The 22,813-nt window shown below is 35.8% G+C and overlaps 1 protein-coding gene across 5 annotated transcripts in view; it reads left to right on the forward strand.

Annotated features, from left to right (window-relative positions):
- The window catches only part of DLG1 (discs large MAGUK scaffold protein 1), a 331,865-nt gene that overhangs the window by 291,587 nt on the left and 17,465 nt on the right, over nucleotides 1-22,813 (forward strand). For 2 of the 5 annotated variants that reach the window (XM_006156761.3, XM_006156762.3), the window contains 7 exons: nucleotides 1,319-1,388; nucleotides 6,151-6,184; nucleotides 14,860-14,901; nucleotides 15,583-15,618; nucleotides 17,484-17,534; nucleotides 18,428-18,529; nucleotides 19,600-19,772. In XM_006156761.3, coding sequence (XP_006156823.1) covers nucleotides 1,319-1,388; nucleotides 6,151-6,184; nucleotides 14,860-14,901; nucleotides 15,583-15,618; nucleotides 17,484-17,534; nucleotides 18,428-18,529; nucleotides 19,600-19,772 — 508 coding nt within the window. Of the gene's footprint in view, nucleotides 1-1,318; nucleotides 1,389-5,360; nucleotides 5,461-6,150; nucleotides 6,185-14,859; nucleotides 14,902-15,582; nucleotides 15,619-17,483; nucleotides 17,535-18,427; nucleotides 18,530-19,599; nucleotides 19,773-22,813 lie in introns of all 5 variants that reach the window. The other 3 variants (XM_027775029.1, XM_006156763.3, XM_006156759.3) reach the window with 2 other exon arrangements.

Consider the following 22,813-nt stretch of genomic DNA (forward strand, 5'->3'; position numbering starts at 1 on the left):
TGCAAAGCTGCAGAAAAGTACAAAAATATGCAAGAATAGTACAATGAACATTTACATATTCTTCACCCCCTTTTACCAAACGTCAAAAATTTGCCATATTTGTTTTTTCTCTCTGAAGGTTAACTTTTTGCATTTGTGTTTCATACTAAGCTAATGTTTAAACAAACAAAAAAGCAGGGGCCAACAGGTGGTATGGAGCTCAAAGCTGCTGGATCCCACAGGGCTGACCATCTGATTTGAGTCCCAGACCTAGCATCTTCAAAAACACATCAGGTGTGTGTGTATGTGTACTTAAAATCCCGAAAGGAGAATGGAAGAGCTGGGATTGTAGTGCGACCATCCCTCCTGGGAGATGATTTCTCACTTTTTGGCTCTCTAGTTTTCTCTTTTTCTCTGGCAAGTGCTCATGCCCTATAGCAAAACTAAAAAAAATTAAGTTAAAAAAAATCAAACAAAAAAACCTAGAAAATGGCTAATCAGACATTGTGCTTCATAATACTTTCAATATAATTATGGAATAGAGTGCAAATATGAACATAACATATATGTACTCTGTTTTTTTTGTTTTGTTTTGTTTTTTGGGAGAGATTTTCACTGTAGGGCGCGTGCGCTCACCAGACAGACAGAGAGAGACATAGAGACAGAAAGCGAGAAATCCCCCCCCAGGGGGGATGGTCACGCCGCAATCCCTTCTCCTCCATTCTCCTCTCAGGATCTTGGGCACGCACGCACACGTGCCTGGCGTGAGTTTTAAGCTACCGGGTCCGGGACGTGAACCCGCGGTCGACTACATGGGAGTCCAGCGACATAGCCATTATGCTAACTGCTGGTTCCCTATGTACTCTGTTTTGATACTTTATAAAGTGTTACTGTTTCATAATAAAATGAACCCTGTGTTCATTTTTTAGCAATTTTAATTAATTTGGAGATGCAGACCCAGATGATTCCTAAAGTTCTTGGGGTTTTTTGTTTGTTTGTTTCTATTCATGATATAGAGCGTGTGTGTGCACACAAAAGAAAGAGAAGCGCCACTCCCCCAGAGGATCTGGGCGTGCCATGACCCCTTTCCCCAGGCCTCCAGCTTATTAGGATCCTGGACACATACTCTACCTCCTCTGCCCCTGTGTGTTCCAGGTCTCCCTGGCTAGGGATCCAAACCACACTCATCCATGCACCCAGCTATGCAGCAGAGGCTGGGCCTCTTACAGTTCTTAAGATATAAAAATGCCCTTTACAAAGGTATCAGTTCTGGTGATTTCTAGTAAAACTCCTGTGCATGTTTAGTTTGTTTTAAAATTAACACTGTGTATTTTACCAGGGTTGAGAAGAAAGAACGAGCCCGGTTAAAAACAGTAAAATTTAATTCTAAAACAAGAGGAGATAAAGGGGTGAGTATATGAAATGTCTTATCTCTGGAAGTTATTAATTGTGGATGATAGACTTTTTTGTAATTTTTGGTTGAGCTACATCGTTGAAATGAAAACTATGAACAGTTCTTGCCATGGCGCTTTACAACAGTAGACACTAAAGTCAGCATATACTAAATTAAAGCACCCATTTTTATGGACCTTTCTAAATTATCAAAACTGATACCTTCTTAGCAACTTTGGGTCCAGGTTATTTTTATAAATGAAATAGATTCAGCCACCTTTCAAATGTCCAATTAGAAACTTATGTTACTAGTATTAATTATGATAACTAATTAAACAATGACTCTTCTGAGGTAATAGTCCCCCAAATATTATTGATTTGTCTGGAAAATCATGATGTATTTTTCTATGTTTTTGTATGCAAAAATGCGTCATGACTTTCCCAACAACCCGATATTATTAACTAAGTCATATGTATTTACAGGTGGTTATAAGTGAATTTATGGGAATTTTCCTTTTTTTCCCCTCTTTATTCCTGATAAAATTTCTTAATAAAATCTTTATTTGGAAGGAGTAAGGAAAGTGATAAAAGAAGACGATCGAGAAACATATCAATTTTTTATATGTACCTTAGACATTTACTTATTTTTCATTTACTTTAAGTCCTGCCTGAATCTAAAAATCAAGAGATGAGAAAGCCCGGGTACCATTTTATACTATGTTTACAATTCCTAATTACCCTGAAGTCATTGCAGTGTAATAATCTAGCAATAAGTCTGAAGAAAGTGCTGAGCACATGTTGTGTTGTAATACTGTTCACAGCAGTGTTTCCGGGGGTTTTTTTGTTTTGTTTTTGTGTTTGTTTCATTCTAAAGCAAAATTTTTACAAGTATTTTTTATCATATTTGAACTTAATATGGAAAGTTTACTCTGTACATCTCTGATATCACTAAGCACTCATCCTTAAAGATTTCAGGTTTAAAATATAAGAAATATGATCTTTGGTCCAAGAAGTTAAATATCAGTCAGTTATATAATTCATTCAATTTTTTTAAAAAGTGATCAATTCCTTTGAAATTAACTTAGAATATTCAGAAAATGCAAAACTATATAATGTGATCTGAAGCAATTTTTAAAACAAATTTTTCTTGTCAGAAAAATCTCAAGGTATTGCTCACAATCTGAAATATGTACAATGCTTTTTATACTTGGTTTATGTATGTCTTTAAAAATACTTAGTGCAGTACACTGTTAATGAATTGAAAAAGAGGTTGCATGTTTTAACTTTTCTATCATACTGTAAGAAGTTAACTGAATTAACGACGTATTTGAATCTGAGTCTTGTCTGTTGACTGTAACCAACTTTATACACAGTCACTGTGTTCTGTCTAACACAGCACCAAAACTATGCATGATACTGAGTGGGGTAAAATACGCTTGCCATTGATACAGAACTGCGTTTCTTTCTGTAATGTTGTTTCCTATTCCTCCTTTTCCTCTCCTTACATGGTGATTGTGGACCTTCTATGCAGACGTAACAATATTTCAGTTTCTCATTAACATTTAAAACATTCATTTGGCTGTTTTGAAATAGTACATTTGGAAATTATATATTTAAAATATGTCATGAGCTTGTGATATTTTATCAATGCTTATATTTATCATTTTCATAGTCTAGCACTAATGATAATTAAACAGTATTTCTGATTGAAAATAGAGAGAAACTGGAGATAGCATGTCTCTTCAGTTCTGTTTTCCCTATACATTTTAGTCTTGTTTGCTTGTGCTATTTTTATTTTTACTTTTAATAAATTCTTTACCTGGAGAGTATTAAATGTAAAACAATTAATACATTCTTAACTAACAAGCATTTCTTTCTATCCTATATTATAGATATCTTTATGATATCTCATTTTGGCTAACTGCAAAGATATCAAAAATCAAAACATTTTAAACTTCATGTTTCTTTTGGTTATTTGCTGTGAAACTGACTCTGGCCACTATATATGCAGTAAGAAGTATAAATAACATTTTTTTTAAAAAACCAGTGATTCTTATGAACAATAAGATTCTGTCTTTCCCAAAAACTAAATTAAATTATTATTTTTTCTCTACTGAAACTTAAATTTTTTCTCTTTCTCCTTTCTGAAATTTGGATTCAAGCAAAGATTTTTATTTAGATAATGCTACTTGACAGTTCACAAAATAGTCCTAAACCCAGATTTTTCTACAGTACTTTTTTCTCACCAACTGAGTAATCTAACTTCTGCTTTAGCTTCTCTCATCTAGTTCCTCAGTACTTTCACAATTTAAGAGTGAAATCAAGACAGTCTACTTGGCTTATGAACTTACTAATCCTGAATTATTTATATGAAAATGGAAGATGAACCCTGAGAGTTCTTTATTTAATTCTCTTTAGTCAGAATTGGAGATAATGGCCACTTTGAACTACTGCAGCACCTTAGTCTCCTGGCATCACCTGTTTAAGGTTATGAGCATGCAGAGGCCAGGAGGTCGCACAGTGGTTAAGACACTGGACTTCCACGTAGACTCACTTTCCTTCTCTTCTGTCTCTCTCTGGTCAAATTAAATAATAATAACCATAATAATGAATAAAATAAAAATATTATGGGCATGCCAAAAGCATACTGCCTGGTACCAATATACTTCAAAACAATGATATAATATCTTATGATATGGATAAACTCAAGAAAAATCAGAACAAAATTTCTGCCCTTTATGTTGCTCCCTTCCCCCCTCCCAAAAAAAATAATAATAATTTTTTATGTCACTGGTAAGTAAGGCCATTCCTTCAAAACATAGGTGCCTATGACAGAAATTACAGAAGAAACAATTCCTTTTTGATAAGCCTCATTATTCTTTGTGCTATGTGCAATTATATCTGAATGCACAACTGGGACATTAAAGAGAAAAAAAAAATACTTGCATCCAACATCCATGCAGTCAGGGGCATCATGTCAGGTGGTCAGTTCTCTCATAGCTTCTGTATGCAGTATTAGAATCATGTTTGCCTTCGTGACTTTCACAGGCACCAAACTTTGCATTCCTTATGCAGGACATAGTGCCAATGGATTGGATGTTTTTCTACTTCATACTTTTTAAAATAGATAAGTGTGGTAGAGCTTAAACTGAAAATCAGGTAAACTCTATCCAAGCTAAATGATATATAGTGATTGAATGTATAAATAGTAATTATTATAATAAAAAACTAAAATAAAATCAAATAAATTGGCTGCAGTAGTATTCAAGTTGGCTGGAACTCAGTCTTCTGCTTTAACTTAGGCAGCATTGGTAAGTCTTTGCTAGCCTCTGTGTGCTTGATGGACTTTGTAAGTTTCTTCCTACTTTGATTCATACCTAAACATTTGTTTTTTTTTTTTCCTCTTCTCCATGTCTTGTTTGGCTTTGGTTTTAATACTCTTTATTAGCAACCTTCTCATAGTTGTCTTGGTTTACATTTTCAATAGTAGCTTTTCTGTTAGTTCATTATAACCACATACAACTATAAAAAGAATGAAGGAAAAATTGGGTCCGGCCAAACTGGATGAAGATTTCACCTAATAAAAAATAATTAAGCAGCAAAGTAACATTTAAAATAACTTTGGCTATACAACACCTAGCACTTGGAAATTTTTCTAGAAAAAAGGTGAATTGTTGCAAACAAATGCTAATTTGGATTGTAGTAGTCGTTCATCTGATTTACCCTTACCTTTTTTGTCAAGTAGCATTTATTCCTTATTTTGAGGTATAACTAAATTCCAGTCTTTCAAATTTTTAAATATCCTAGTTGTTAAGTGGTAGAAGAGTTCTACAAAACTAGAAATTCACCTTCTGTGTGACTGAGGTAAAATTCATACATGAACTGCACACTGTGGTCACAGGAGTCAGCTTCCACAGAACTGCTCGGCTGGCCTTTGTACACACAGACAGTAGACATCCCTTTGTTTTGCCCCTCCTTCTCTTCTTCAGCAGTCATTCAATGACAAGCGTAAAAAGAACCTCTTTTCCCGAAAATTCCCCTTCTACAAGAACAAGGACCAGAGTGAGCAGGAAACAAGTGATGCTGACCGTAAGTATGTGGATCCAGCGGTCAACTGAAAATAAATGTAAAGGGACCTACTGCCCTGCAGTTGGTTGTTACCATGGAGACAGTTTCAAGAGCTGCAACAGGTTACCATTTGTCTTAACCAGGGATAACCTAACAGGCATAAATTAATTTCTATGCCAGTCTTAATTTTTCTGGCACCTTTGGAATTTTTTAGTTTAAAATAAACAGTATTTTTAAATTATATGTTATGTAAATAAATAGACTTAGTCAAAGAGTTCTTAGGAGAAGCAACATTCATAATTGAAAAAATTATTTTAGAGAAAAAGCACAGATACCCGAGAAGCTGTCTATTAGTTTCTAGGTATTGCATGGCCGGTCTTTGATACTAGGTCATGTGGAATCATCCCATTTTATCTTATTTCTTCATCATGTGTAGGTAATCTGAAATTTACTTTTAAAAGACCAAAAACCGGTCTAAAATGTCCTTTTCTAATTAGTATCTGAGCTAGAACTTTCATTCTTTCCATAGCTTTCATTTAGCTACTAAATCATCTCAAAATTTCAGAAATTACAGAAATGCTCTGTAAGTCATGGGTACCTGTAATGGTCTTGGAACTGTCTCTTGCTGTAGCACCAATTTTATGCATTACTGACAACTATTTTCTTTGATTATCTTTTTATTGCTTGCTCTCTGGGGACTACTCTCTACAGGAGATCCCTGACGACATGGGATCAAAAGGCCTGAGTAAGTGATCAAAATACTCCCAAGTTATTTTTTTAACCTCCATCTACAGACCTACCTTATTCAGATACATTTTGAGATTCATGGTAGTGCCTTTCTGGCCTAAGGAGGTGTATCAGTTAGGTTGCTTTTAGACTTTTCATGTTTATAACATGCTTGCGATTTTTATTTCAATAATATATGGCTTTTGTTTTTCTTTTTGTTTTTCTTTTTTAAAGGTTTTTGCTATAGGGTGTGTGCACTTGCCACCAACAGAGAGAGACAGTGAGAGAGAAAGTAAGGAATCACCCTCTGTGCTGGAAAGCCACACCACAATCCCTCTCCATCTCCTCCTGGTATTTTGGGCATGCAAGCACACATGCCTGGCGAGTTTTCAGCTGCGCGGTCTGGGACTCAAACCATGGTCAGCCTTGTGGGAGTCCAGAACCTTATCCATCACACATTCTGCTGGCCCTAGCTGTTGTCTTTTTTATGTTCCATTTTTTTTACATGTTACTTAAAAAAGCTCTGCTCAGATTACATTTTCCTTTGAATTTTTTATGGCAATTAAAATGCTAGTTACTTTTGCTCTTTTTTTTTTTTAAATATAAGGACTTTTCTTTAACATTTTTTTACATGATACTACCTGCCCTCATTAGAACATAGAAATATGTTTTCTTAAAGTTTATATTTCCTCCTTTTTTTTTTTTTTTTTTAGGTAGAATTACTTTGATTATGTGTTAGAAAGGCATCACCATAATGTGAGAGTATGAAACAACAGCAGATCTTATTTGAAAAGAATTATAGGCATCAAGCTCAGTAGCAAGTTTATTTAGGAGGAAAACTCTGTCTCAATTAAGGAGGTTATAAGTTATAAGAAGGACTACAAGAAATATTACCCTTTTTTTTTTCCTTTAACCCCATGTTTCTGGTTTTGGGGTTTTGTTGCTCTTATTACTATTTAATTTTGTAGTTAGCATGTAGTCTTCATATATAGCTTCAGATAGCCTGAGAGATAGAAGGCATTTAATAAATATTAGAATGGGTTAATGAAGAAATAAGCCATTTTGGCAAACAAAATTTTCAATGTAGGTATTTTCAAATTGCTAAGTAATTTTAGGTGACAGTGACTCATAGAAGTAATCTTCTAGACTAGTTTTTTTCCAATTGGTTCATTTAGATTGTTTAGCATTTTGAAAACTTAGTTCTTTATAATGCATTGATCATAAAGGATATTGCCAGTATCTTTGCACTAATATCTGCAATAATAGACATTAAATTTTACAGATTTTTTTCTTGACTTAATGCTAACCTTATACTGGAATTTTCATCTAAACTATAGCTACCTTTTATTTCAACATTAATGATTTAGGTTTGCATTTGATTGAACACAGTAAGCTCTAGGTAGACAGGTTGACCATCCCAAATCCAAAAATTTAAAATCCAGGACATGCCGACTACGGTTCAAGTACTGAATTTGAAACTTTCGGGGTACAACATGACACTACAAGTAGAGAATTCTACACCTGATCTCATGTGACATGTCGCAGTCAAAATGTTTCAGTACAAAAATATATAAAATTACCTTCAGGCTATGTATATAAGATGTATATGAAACATAAGTGAACTTCATGTTTAAAATTGGGTTTTATCCCCAAGGTATCTCATTGTATATATTCTAAAATGGTATGTTGTGAAATCTTAAATAAATACATAAATAAATAAAACACTTTTAGTCCTAAGCATTTCAGATAAGGTTTACTTGATCTTTAATTATTTCTATTAGATACACTTTGCTATTTTTTGCATGTGATTTTTTAGAATTTAGTAAGGGCTACATATTTCTTATCCCTGGTAGCACTCTTTTAATCTCTTACATTTGGGAAAAGTTTTCAATGAAAACCCTTAAAACTGGAAAATATTACCGCAAAATTTTTTTTTCACTTAAATTTTGCCAGAGAAAGAGAAAAAGAGAGTTAGAAAGCAACCCACTAGGCCCAGGACTCTAACCACAGTCCACCATATGGGAATTCCAGCACCTTAACCACCATGCCACCTGCTGGCTCTAATACCGCAAATTATTAATGCTACAGAATTTGGAGATTAATAGAGGTGGTATGCATCAGCAAGTGGACTCGTGGATTATTATCGTCTGTTGAGTCAACAGAGACGTGGAAAACTCATAGAAAAAAGGATTAAATAAATTTGATTCCCACATCAATGCTGTTACGGTATATGGTAGTCACACTTTGACCTTTTATCAGTGGTTGTAACTGAGGATTAGGACTTGGCAAGAGAAACTATGGAAAATGGTAACTGATTGTCAGTGTCATTTACAAAAAGATTGTTCTCTGGATAGTGACTTAAGATCCCTTGAGTGGTAGGTTTCTATGCTTCATCACACAGGAATTAAAACAGCTTATCCACTTGGTAACTTGGTGATGAGATCAAGATTTTATTAGAAAATTTGAGGTGACAGAAATATCAGTAAGATTGTAAAACTGGGCAGGTGGAGGTTATCACATGAGCAGTTGGCGGACTACCCGTTATCATACAGTAGGGAATACTACAAGAAGGCTGAGTCCAGGACTGTCCTGATGACCCCAGTTACCTCTATCCTGCAGTTCAAAACTCAGGAAATAAATACTCTGAGCAAAATTCCGTGCAGTTGTACTACAAGAAGATCAGTGCAACTGAATATAGGTAGTCATTAAGTCTTGCTAGAGCAGGACTTAGGAAAGGCTTCCAGAGAAACAAAGACATAGAAAATAGCACCAAATATCTAGAAAAACATACATCTGCCTGAAAATTTACATAGCCTATGAAAACTAGGGTATTTAATCGAGGAGCAGTCTTTCTTTATTCTGAAAAGAGAGTCAAGGGGGGGGGAGAAAAAGAAGAGAGTCAAATAAATCATTAATTTGCCCTGTGGACAGTGTAAGAAATAGAAAAAGTGTTTTCCAAATCTAATTTTGACAAACAAAATGAGTGAAAAGTAGAATGGAAGTCTAGGAAAGTACAGCTGAGTTAATCACAATTGGATAAACCTAAAAACAGAAAAACCTTTGCAGCTTTTCTTTCTTTGAAAAAGCTGAAGGGAATGAACTGGATTAAGATTCTTCAGAAAGTTCATCAAAAATGCATATTTTGAGAAAGTTATGCATGGATTTCAAAATTTTTCTGCCTCAAAATAAACTCATACTTTAATTCCATATTTTCACAAGTGTTTTGAAGTCCCTTTATAGCAAGTACTCAGAAATCATGACATACAGTTTCAGACAAAGTTTGTTTTTTTCTGCTATATACAGACTTTCCTTTGTGTACGTGTGTGTGTTTTTTTTCCTATAGGGTGTATATGCTCACTGGAGAGAGGCAGGCTGAGGAACTAAGAAATCACCCCCTGGGGGATAGCCATCTGTAATCCCTTCTCCATTCTCCTCTCAGGACTTAGGGTACACATGTACACGTGCCCAGTGTGATTTTCAAGCCATGAGATCCAGGACTCACACCACAGACTCAACTATGTGGGATCTAGCTGCCTTAACCTCCATACCATACCTGGTTGTCCAACTTTGAGTTTTTATAATCTTTAATTTTTAGAACTCCACAAAAACTTCCTCATTGAGACTAGCAGTTGGCGTAGTGGCTATGTCGCTGGACTCCCATGTAGTCAACCATGGTTCCAGTTCCGGACCCAGTGGCTTAAACTCACACCAGGTGCATGTGCTTGCATGCCCAAGATCCCAAAAGGATAATGGAGGAGAAAGGATTGTGGCATGGCCATCTGCTCTGGGGGATGATTCCTCACTTTCTCTCTCTCTGTCTCTTTCTGGTGAGCACATGCGCCCTATGGTATAAACCTCTCCAAAACAAACAAACTTCCTCACTTAGACATAGGCTTCCCACTACTCATTATTTAGTATGCAGGAAGAACAAAGAGAAAAGATATGATACATTCTATCAGGAAGAAATGTTTTAATAGAAAAATCAAACTTGGCTAGAGAGTGCTTAAGAGAGATTTGATTCATCAAACATCATAAAATAAAAATAAAACATGAGTGTATTTGTACCATGCATGTCAGAGGGATGATACCCGTACATTATAAATTTCTAACATCAGTAAGAGTTTTCCACTTGACAAAAGATATGGCAAGAAGGCCCCAAAGATAAGCAAATGAAATAAACTTGTAAAAATGTTTAATTTCCCTAGTCATCAATAAACAGAATATATTTTATCTGTCAACTTTAGCACTTTTTTTTTTTTTAAGTTTATTTATTCTAGCATGAGAAAGGCAGCAACCTTCAACTGGGTCTTCCCTCAACCCACTACCTGCTTCAGCCAGCCTCGATCATGAGCATACCTCCTGGCATCTTCAGTGAGGTGTCTGGACGTGAACCAGAGCCTTCACAAGTGAAGTATAGACAGTAAAGATATGTAGCACCTGGACTCATTCAGTGGGGGTGGGTAAGTGGGTTAGACTACTTTGGAAACCTTACCAATTGATAGAATGGAAATAGACATTTCTATATCAGAATTTTTTATGTTAATATTATTTAGAAATAACAAGAAAAAATTAAATTCATCCTAAAATGTCTGACAGTTGGGAAGTGGTTAATGAAGTAATGGTTTATCCATAATTTGCAATGTTACATAACTAAGAAATCATATTTTTAAAAAAATGAAATGGGGCCAGCAGGTGGTGTGGTGGCTAAGGTGATAGACTCCCACATGGCTGACCATGGTTCAAGTCCCAGACCAGGCAGCTGGCCTTCTCTCTCTCTATCTCTCTGTCTCTGTCTCTGTCTCTCGGAGACTCTCATTAGTCAAATTGAAGAATAATAATAATTTAATTTAAATTTTTAAAAATAATAATAATAATAATGAAATGGAAAAATGGTCCCAGTATAAATAAAGAAAGTAAATTATAAAGCTGTATATATTGGTTTCAGGTTTGGGGCTTTTTTTTTTTTTTTTTGGAGAGGTTTTCACTATAGGGCACATGTACTCGCCAGACAGACAGAGAGAGACATAGAGACAGAAAGTGAGAAATCACCCCCCGGGGGGATGGTCACGCCGCAATCCCTTCTCCTCCGTTCTCCTCTTGGGATCTTGGGCATGCACGCACACGCGCCTGGCGTGAGTTTTAAGCCACCGGGTCCAGGACGCGTACCACGGTCGACTACGTGGGAGTCCAGCGACATAGCCATTACGCTAACTGCTGGTTCCCGTGGTTTGGGGCTATTTTGAATACCGTTTCTTTGAACATTCTTGTACATGTCTTGGTGAGCATCTATATGCCTTTCATTGGGGAAATGCTAAAGGACTTGCTCAGTCATATGCATATATATATGTTCAGCTTTAGTGTAATAGGCACTGCCAGATAGGTTTCCAAGGAGTCTAACAACTGGCCCACCCCCATTAATTGAGTCCCAGGTGCTACATATCTCTATTGTCTATACTTCACTTGTCTGTCTTGTTTTCATTTATTCATTTTGGCCATTCTGGTGGATGGTAGAATAGATAAGTAATAAACTTGAACAGCTTTTTATATGTTTCTTAGCTATCTAGATATCATCTTTGTAAAGTGCCTTGCAGATTATTTTTTCATTATCAGGATAAAAACATTTTACCTTTCTCAGATGATCTCAGGTGGTGGTGGTGGTGGTGATGACGGTGATGACAACGATGCAAGAACCATACTTAGAGTGCTAAGATTTCATGATACAAGAGCTAAGTAAGGGACCAGCAGTTGGCACAATGGCTACGTTGCTGGACTCCCATGTAGTTGACTGCGGCTCGAGTCCCGGACCCAGTGGCTTAAACTCACGCTAGGCACATGTGCATACGTGCATGCCCAAGATCCCGAGAAGAGAATGGAGAAGGGATTGTGACATGGCCATCCTCCCGGGGGAGATTTCTTGCTTTTTGTCTCTGTCTTTTTGGCAAGCGCATGCACCCTATAGCAAAAATCTAAAAAAAAAAAAGCTAAATAAAAGAATATTTTAAAGAAATTGCAAAATTTGATTGCCTTTGGCAGTCTTAAAGTTCAAAATGAGTAAAAAAGTTTTTTAAAAAGATAGAAAACAAATCATATAACTAGTGTTTTATTATATAACATGCTGGGTATATTTAATAGTAGATTAGTAAAAATAAACCCAGCATGTATTCATTTACCCTGCTTCCATAGTTATCAACTCAAATTTAACCAATTTAGGTTCTTCTTCTTCTTCTCCCCTCCCCCCCATTCCATTGCAATAGCTTTTCTTCCTTTTTATAAATTATAGATCGCAGAGTGTAATATCAATCTAATGTAAACTTAAAATTTTTATGTAGCATCTCTACTTCTGAAAATGAATTTTAAGGAAATAGGATAGACGTTAATAAACTATATAAATGAAGGTATTCGTGATTGTCAGTATTTGTGAATAATAGTTTAAAGCCAACTAAAATGTCTAAATAATAAAGCATGGGCCAGCAGGTGGTGTGATGATTAAGGCACTGGATCCACTTAGCCAACTCCGCAGATCAAGTCCCAGACCCAGTGGCTTGAAAAACATGCCAGGTACATGTGTATGCGTGGGTGCCCAAAATCCTGGGAGGAGAAGGGAATATGGCATGACCAACCCCCTAGGGATTGATTTATTTCGTCTGTCTCCAGCGAGCACATGTACCCTATGACAAAAGTCTAATAGATAAATAGTAAATCACAATTTACTAATCCAATAGAATATTATATAATAATTTTAAATTATTGTTTTAAAGTCCATGTGGAAAGAGTTTTTTTATGTAAACTTTTTAAACCACCTTTTTACATGTGTTGTCATATATTAATAGATAGTTTTTAAAGTTCTTGCTTTATTTTACATGTGCATAACCACTATTAAGAAACTTAAATGAGGCCAGCAGGTGGAGTGGTGGTTAAAGGCACTGGATTTCCACTTGGCTAACAGTGGTTTGAGTCCTGTACCTCATGACTTGCTCTCTTCCTTTCCCTTTTTCTCTCTCTCTCTCTGTCTTTCTCTGGTCAAATTAAAAAAATAATAACAAATGGATTAAATAAATAAATATTTTAACCAAAAATCTTGTATTTTTGCAGGTTAGAATAACTGAATTATTTTTCACTATGATAGCAACTCAAGAACTTTCTTTACCTTAAATTCTATCATTCTCTGTACTTTTCATTGATGCTGCTCATTTTCATGAGCCACTGTGGGTGCAATGGTATAGCAGATGTTTTGCTTTAAACTTTTGCCTTCTGAAAAACATTTCTTGGTTCTAACAGTTGGCGTAATGGCTACGTCGCCGGATTCCCATGTAGTCGACCACAATTCGAGTCCTAGACCCAGTGGTTCAAACTCACACCGGGCACGTGTGCATGCATGCCCAAGATCCCAAGAGGAGAATGGAGGAGAGGGGGTTGCGGCATAGCCATCCCGGGGGGGGGGAGGGTTTTATTAGGTTTTTGCCATAGGGTGCTTATGCTCGTTGGAGAGGGACCATGGGAAAGTGGGCACTTACCCCCTAGGGGAGATAGCCATGCCGTAATCCCTTCTCCATCCTCTTGGGATTTGGGGCACACGCACTCATCCCTGACGTGATTTTCAGCCCCGCCATACAGAATTCTAATCGTAGTCAGCCTTGTTGGAGTCCAGCACCTTAACCACCACACTGCCTGCTGGCCCCATTTTTTTTCAGTTTTTAAAAGTATTAGTTTTTAGTTTTTTTTAAAAGCTATTCAAAAGAAATACCCAGGATTATATTTACATGTATAACAGAGTACCTGCTATCTTCTGAACAATCAAGTTATAAAATGGGGTCACTTTTAAGAAGGGGAATAGCATTTTTCTGCTGAACATACTTGTTTTGATTATCTTTTTTTTATGTTTTATAAAGTAGCCATTGTCAATTTTTTTCAAAGCTGAGTTCCTAAAAATGTTAGTCTATTTGGAAATAAAGATCTACTCTCTGTAATTCACTTACATTTGACATTTTTTGAAACATCTGAATGTATGACATCTAAAATGCTTCTATCTGAATGATCTCAAAAACATAAACTTTCATTTCTCTTCAGGAACAAGCAAAGCTGGACTAAAAACAAGATTGTCTTTGTTTTTGAATTACAAAGACATCTTCTCGTTAAAGTGGGCATCTGTCTGCTCATGTCGCTTTTCTCCTGTGCCAGCCATTATTATCCCATGAACTAATGCAGTGGTTCTTACTCCGTTCTCTGTTTGGTTTGATGTCTGTATATGGGATAATCTATGATCACTGGGCCCTCTCTGTCATATTGTTCTTGCAGTTTATATTGTAAATGTTGTTCATAAACTGTGTTGTACAAAATGAGTCATTGTCCTTAATTATACAAGAGGATTTTAAAAAGTTCATGGAAAAATAGAATCAAAGCACAAATTTAGTATAGTGCAAAATAAATTTTAAATCCCTGCATAGTTTTTCATAATAGGCATTTTTAATGAACTTTTTGAAAACCCTTGTAGGTGTTTTCTCTTGCTAATTTATATTTATTTATTTGAAAATAATTTAAATTTTCAAAGAATGTTCTTTTAAAAAATGATTTGATTATGTATGGTTTGTAGTTCATCATTTATAATGTCAACCTGTTTCTTTTGGATAATTTGCTTTTGTCAGCTTTTTCAACTCACAACACTGTATTTTTTTTTTTATTGTCCTGCAATTTCAGAACATGTAACTTCTAATGCCAGCGATAGTGAAAGTAGTTACCGTAAGTGTTTTAAGTTACTTGTTCTTTTGTAATCTCAAGTAATGTATATCCTTTGGAAGTGTTTTTCTTTAATTATACATACTAAAAACTGAAAATTAAATGCTTAGTATCTTAAAATCAGAGATAGCCAAGTAAACGTTTGTACAGAGGTTGATTTCTAAAGTTGTGATAAAATATTAAAATCCTTTTTTACAAATTGTTATTTATATATAGTACATATTTACTAATTATGAAAGGTATATCTTTTTATCTAGTGCATATATCTTTTATAAGAAGTATATCAAATTAAATGTGGATTAACTTCTTTTGACATTTTAGTTATTGATCCTGTTTTTAACATGAGCACTGAGATAATTCTCCATAATACTAAATTGTAATTAGTTTTATTTCCTTTCTTATTCTGTGTCACCAGTACTACTCTGGATCAAGTTATGTTTATGGTGAACATAAGAAATGAGGAAGGAAAAACTTGAACAGTTGCTCAAAAAATACTGATTTCTTTTTTGGTGTATGATATTACAGTTTTTAGTGTTATTAAATGAACTGTACAAGCATGTGAAGGTTTTTTTATAACAGATTTGGGCTTGGGAGGAGGGAAGAGTACATGCATATGACAGTTGTAGCACCTTAAAAATTAAAATTGCTTTTCTAATTTTTTTTTACTGCTGTCTAATATGAAAGTAATCTTGATTACAGATGAGTATGGCTACTCAAAAGGTCCATTCTGTTAATACAGTCTCTAATATTTTTTCATGTTGACAATATATACTTTTAACCCTCATTCATTTGGATTTTTTCTACATAGTAGTCACTTAATGATTTTTTGAAAGAGGTGTGGAAATGTAATTTCTTGTATTTCACCATTATATTAACTTATAACCAGAACCCACTATAGAGTAGTTGAATGGCTTTCTAGACTAAAAAGAGGTAATGAAAGTATATACTGTCTCTCATCATTGCATGAATTATTAAGATGTGGAATATTCAAATTGCATGTTTTTGCTAGTATGTAAACCATGTTTTACATTTAATACTTTTTGTAAAAGCTTGTAAAATACCTGTTTTGTTTATTATGAACAACTGAACACAAAAAAAAATAGACTTTTAAAGCCAGAAAGATTATTCCACGAGATAGCGTTTTAAAAGACATGTACTTCATACATAATATACAAACCACTGACAAAACTAGTGATAAAGTTGTTGTAGAAGCTTGCTAATCAGGAAGGCAGTCTTCAAATGCATCATTCTGTACCGACAGCTGCCATTGAGCCATTTGGATTAACAGCCTTTTCTAGTTGTCTCTGTGTGTGTGTGTGTGTGTGTGTGTGTGTGTACATATAAGAACTAGAATTTTTACCTCCTTTTAGTTATTTTCAGTGGGTGCAGATATGATTTATAGACTTTCTTTATTTAGAATATTTCCTGAGCACTAAATCTAACTCCTAGAGGCTGTAACTTTTTGTTTTTTAAGAACAAAACAAAATATATCTACCACCTTTACATCACTGTGATTCATTTTGTTGTAAAGGATTTGGTTTTACCTAAAGCTTTAAATACAATTGTTTTAAATAATTATTTTATTTAGCTTTATTTATTTATTTAAATTTGGCCAGAAAGGGACAGACAGAGAGAGAGAGAGATCGAGAGGGAAAGTGAGAAAGCAAGCCACCGGGTCTGGGACTCAAACTGCAGTCGGCCATGTGGCAGTACAGAGCCCTTAACCACCACACCACCTGCCAGCCCCAGAGTATAATTTTTAAAAATGTTAAATTGATGATGGGCCAGCAAGTGGTGTGGAGAGTAAGGTGCTGGATTCCCACATGGCCAACTACAGTTTGAGTCCTAGACCAACAGCTTGAAAATCTGGGCATACATGTAGACATGCCCAAAATCCCAGGACCAGAATAGAGGAGAAGGGATTGCAGAGTGGCCATCCCCCTGGGGATGATTTCACTTTCCCTCTCTCTCTCTCTCTCCCTGGTGAGCACACACGCCCTGTGACAAAGACCTAAATAGAAAAAAAAAAAAGTGGTCGAGTTAGAATAATCAGTAGTTTTTTTCATCGGTAAAATAATGATAGTACTTTTACCTTTGCATTTATAATTTTTAGTTATAAAATACTTGTAATTATTTTTTAATTAAATAAACTATTAAATATCATACTTGGCAGGACAAAAAAACATAAAAGAAGCATAGTAAGCATATACATAGAAGTGTTCATTAAAATATTTATCTTTAAAATATTTAATAGTTCTTAGATTTTAAGTGAAAAATTAATTGCACATATTCCCAACATTACAACTGAATGTTTTAAATGCATTTAATAATAATCTATAAGCAGAGTAACAATAGCTATTCAGTAAGTAGAACATTTATATTTTGTTTTACATTTTTCAAACTTATTTATGACTTCATAATTTGCTACCTTCTAAGCTAAATCTTGCTGTAAATGTGAAGTACCTTTTTCTGCATCTTTGCTGTTTTCACAGGACAGTCCTAGTAGTTTTTATTGTATATATGAAGAATTAGATTAACACTAGTTTTCTATAAATTTTCTCATTTGTTGTTTAACTTTCTAATAGGTGGTCAAGAAGAGTATGTCTTATCTTATGAACCAGTGAATCAACAAGAAGGTTTGTGAAGCTTGTCAGTGTTTTACAGTCTTCGACAAAAATGTACTTCTTAATTTGGAAAAGAGATCTAACTCATATCTCCAAAATATTACATTAGAACTTTCCCTTTTTTTTTTTTAACTCTATGTATATAGGAACTTATATGCATTTTACAAAACATGGTTTAGCCCACAGTATTTTAGAATCTCATCATTTTATATTGGCTATTTTATATTGGTGCTTTCTCTCATAAGAATTTCTTTTCAGTATTTATAATAGCATCGCTGTCTTTGCGATAACTCTTTCTTAAAATCTCTAAAGCATTGTTGACATTTCTGTGTTCCTTATCCAGTCAGGTTCTAGACGTTATTTTTCTGTGTTTGTAGTAGCTTTCTTCGTATGACCTCCTTTCCATCCCTCCTGTGTCAGTCCTCATTCTCATTGCCAGCCTCCCTTCATTCAGCATGATCCCGTAAGCCGGCGTGTGCCCTTCTGTTAGGTCATCGTTTCAGATCACTGCTGTTAGATCATTTCCGACACCAGACTTCTTTTTTTCCCTTCTTCACTCTGCTTCCTTACAGTTATTTCTTCAGAAATCATTAGTGAAACACTACTTTGTTTTCTCATTTGTAATGAGATAATGTCGGCAGTGTATACCAACATTATCTGGTAAAATGATAAACTTGGTGGAATTACCAAATTCTAGCAAGAGATTGAGTCAAGTTTTAAGATCTTAGTAAAGGTTTATAAAACAGCAAATTAGGCCTCTCGGGCTGATAGTAGGAATGAGATGGGTTGGAGAAAGAAAATAGAAATTCTTTAGAACAGTTAAAGACATTTTCGTTCCTGGTCAAAAAAATGCATTGATGTTTGTTAGGTGTTTATTCCTTTTAATATGTAGGTTTTCTTTACAGTTAATTATACTCGACCGGTGATCATATTGGGACCTATGAAAGACAGGATAAATGATGACTTGATCTCAGAATTTCCTGACAAATTTGGATCCTGTGTTCCTCGTGAGTAACACAAACAGTCTTAATTATTATTCCTTACATATCTTGACACTGTGTATAGTAAAAGTAAACATAACCAATTTTTTGTAAATCTTTAATATTTTATTATTCAATTTGACCAGAGAAAGAGGAGAGTAAAAAAGCAATCTTCCAGGTCCAGGATTGAAACTGGGGCGACCAGCAGAACCATTTTTTAATGATTTATACTTAATAATTTTACAGTTGCTTATCCATATCCCATATTACTGTCCTTTTTCCAATTTAATCTCTGTTGTGTTGAGCTTTAAAAAACAATGATTTAGGGACCAGCAGTTAGCGTAATGGCTACGTTGCTGGACTTCCACGTAGTTGACCACGGTTCACATCCCGGACCTGGTGGCTTGAAACTCACGCCGGGCACATGTGCGTGCGTGCCCAAGACCCCGAGAGGAGAATGGAGGAGAAGGGATTGCGGCGTGGCCATCCCCCCTGGGGGGTGATTTCTCGCTTTCTGTCTCTCTGTCTGTCTCTGTCTATCTGGCGAGCACACGTGCCCTATAGCAAAAAAAAAAAAAAACAATGATTTAGGAACCAGAAGTTAGAGTAATGGCTATGTTGTTGTACTCCCATGTAGTAGACCGCAGTTCAAGTCCCAGACCCAGTGGCTTAAACTCACGCCGGGCGCATGTGCATGTGTGCCCAAGATCCTGAGAGGAGATTGGAGAAGAAGGGATTGCAGCATGGTCATGCCCCCTGGGGGTGATTCGTCACTTTCTGTCTCTTCTGGCAAGCACACACGCCCTATAAGAAGAACCTCTAAAAAAAAAAAAAAAATCAGGGACCAACAAGTGGCGTGGTGGTTAAGGCACTGGACACTCCCTCATGGCTGGTCATGGTTCGTGTCCCAAACCTGGTGACTTGCTTTCTCACTTCCCCTGCCCCCTCTCTCTGTGTCTCTCTCTAGTCAAATTAAAATGAATGGATGGATAAATAAAATTAAATTAAATAACTCTTTAAAAAAATGACTTAAGTAGAAAATGGATTTACAATATTTTAAAATATTAAACATTTCCCGAACTTCTTTTCTTTTAAAGATACAACTAGACCAAAACGAGATTATGAGGTAGATGGAAGAGATTATCATTTTGTTACTTCAAGAGAGCAGATGGAAAAAGATATTCAAGAACATAAATTCATTGAAGCTGGGCAATATAACAACCATCTGTATGGAACAAGTGTTCAGTCTGTGCGAGAAGTGGCAGAAAAGGTAAGCACCACAGGAATTTCAGAATAGAGTTTCTAATAGAAAACATCCCTTGACAAGATGAAAGGATAGTTGGATAGAAACTTTAACTTGTTGGGGTTATTTTTGGTTTTTTGTTTGTTTGTTTGTTTGTTTTGAGAGGTTTTCCCTATAGGGCACGTGCGCTCACCAGAAAGACAGAGAGAGACAGAGACAGAAAGCAAGAAATCACCCCCCAGGGGGGATGGCCACGCTGTAATCCCTTCTCCTCCATTCTCCTCTTGGGATCTTGAGCACGCACGCACACGCGCCCGGCGTGAGTTTAAGCCGCCGGGTCCAGGACTTGAACCACAGTCGACTACATGGGAGTCCAGCGACATAGCCATTACGCTAACTGCTGGTCCCAACTTGCTGTTTTTGAAAAAATATAGAATAGATGATGTGGTATTGATGACTTTTATTAATGCTATGAATCTATTTAATTAATTTTATGTGCGTTAGAAGAATACATATAAGAGAAAATAAAGAACCTAGATAAAATAATAATAGAGATGATAACATGACTTTCTCTAAGAGAGATTTTTATTTTAATTCTGGTTATTTGCTAGAGATAGACATTATGTTTGTCCCTAGCCTTTCTGCATATAATGTATTAAGGAGCTAAGATCAATCATGTTTATCAATAAAAATGAATGAGATATTCAAGATAAATGCAATTGCTGCACCTGGTACTGAAACTAGATACAGATTTCTCCTCCGAATTTTCTATTTTAGAAAGACAGTGAAAAAATACTCAGAAATGCTGTAACAGCAACAGATTTTCTAAAATCATCCATCAGAGTAATCTGATGATAAATTGACTTGAGGATAAAACGGTTTTATGTTGATGCCAGAACAGTGTACTTCTGGGCACACTGCTGTGCTTAATCACTCTTTGGGCCTAGAAAATAAAGATTAAATTATTTTATACCTGGACCAGCAGTTAGCGTAATGGCCATGTCACTGGACTCCCAGGTAGTCTACCGCGGTTCGCGTCCTGGACCCAGTGGCTTAAAACTCACACCGGGTGCGTGTGTGTGCATGCCCAAGATCCTGAGAGGAGATTGGAGGAGAAGTGATTGCGGCGTGGCCATCCCCCCTGGGGAGCGATTTCTCACTTTCTATCTCTCTGTCTCTCTCTGGCTAGCGCACGCACCCTATGGCAAAAACCTCTCCAAAAAATATATATATATATTTTATTTTATACCTTCAAAACTAATAATTCAGAACTCAACATGAGGTCTGGCAGTGGTATGATGGTTAAGGGTGCTGGACTCTCATGTGGCCAACTGTGTGTGGTTTGAGTCCCAGACCTGGCGGCTCACTTCCTTGCATTCCCTCTCTCTCTGCTCCCCCCTTTCTCTCACTCTGTTCCTTTCTGGTCAAATTAAAAGAAAATAAATAAATAATAAAGTTAAATAAAAATAATTCTTTAAAAAAAAAGACATGAAATATCTACAAACATAAAGCGGTAATTCAGCATGTCAGCTTTACACATTGTAATGCTACTTTTTCTGTGAAAAGTTTGTTTAATTCTGATTAGTATGAGACTTTGTAAAAAAAAAAATAAGAGTACCATAAATAAAAACAAGGATTGAGGGAAGTAGAAAATTGTACATATTGTTTAGTGGAATTTTTTTTTTTTAAGAGAAATTTTTGCTGTAGGGTGCCTGCACTTACAGGAGAGACAGATGCAAAGTGAGAAATCGCCCATCCCAGGGAGGACGGGTACCACACCACAACTCTTTCTCTTCCATTCTCCCCCCAGGATTTTGGGAATACACGCATAGGCACTCTGCGGGTCCAGTACTCGAACTGCAGTCAGATGTGTTGGAGTTCAGAGATGTAACCCTTATGCCTTCTGCTGGTCCCATGTTTAATGGAATTTCTTTAGAAAACAGTCACAAAGCTTAAAACTTTAAACCTTCTAGAAGAACACACAAGAAGTCATCATAACTTAAGAGTTAAATATTTTTAATAAGGTATACCAAAGGCACAATCTATCCATTACAAAAATAAATAAATTGAATTTATCACTATTTAAATGTATTACCTAAAAAAAATAAAGCCTGTTAAGGTGCCAGTAAGTGATGTGATGGTTAAGGTGCTGGACTCCCACTGGACCAGCTGCAGTTCAAGTCCTGGACCCGATGGTTGAAAACCTTTCCAAACATATGTGTGTGCGTACCCACAATCCCAAGAGGAAAATGAAAGAGAAGGAATTGTGGCATGGACATCGCCCCTTGGGAGAAGAGATTTATCAGTCTCCCCTCTCTGACTCTCTCCAGCAAGTACACATGCCACCTGGTGGGTGCACATGCCCTATAGCAAGAAATCTCTCCAAAAAAATTGACAAAGGATTTGAGTAGACATTTCTCCAGAGAAAATACACAAATGGCCAATAAGTACATGAAAATTAGTACTAGGAAATGCAAATTGAAGCTAGGAAATTAGTTACTAGGAAAATGCAAATTGAAACTATAATGAGGTAACCCTACACATGCATTGGAATGACTAAACTTTACAAATCTTCCTATGACAAGTTTGACAAAAATATGGAGCAACTGAAACTCTCATGCTTTGTTACTGGGAATATAAAATGGTACAGTCACTTTGAAAAACAGCTTAAAGATGAACCTAACATATCCACTTTTCAGAATTTACCCAAGGGGGAAAGCATACGTCCATATAGAGACTTGTATGGCAGCTCTATTTGTAATAGACAAAAACCGGAAGCAAGCCAAATGTCCCTCAGTCATTGAAAGGATAAAGTATGATGGAATATAAAGAGTGAACTCTTTACATCAGCAGTTATAAACATGCAATACTGACATGCACAGCAACATGTTTCATCCGAAACATTTTTTCCAAGTGGAAGGGGCTAGACAACAAAGAAGTACATACTGCAGAATTGTATTTACATAAAGTTCTGGAAATTTCAGACGACTCTGTACTAAGAGAAAGACTAGTGGTTTGGGAAGGGCTACCTGGTAAGGATTACAAAGAGGCATGAGGTAATAAAATTA

The sequence above is a fragment of the Tupaia chinensis genome, unplaced genomic scaffold, assembly GCF_000334495.1.
Source record: "Tupaia chinensis unplaced genomic scaffold, TupChi_1.0 Scaffold000515_1, whole genome shotgun sequence".
In the NCBI taxonomy this organism is placed as follows: Eukaryota; Metazoa; Chordata; class Mammalia; order Scandentia; family Tupaiidae; genus Tupaia; species Tupaia belangeri.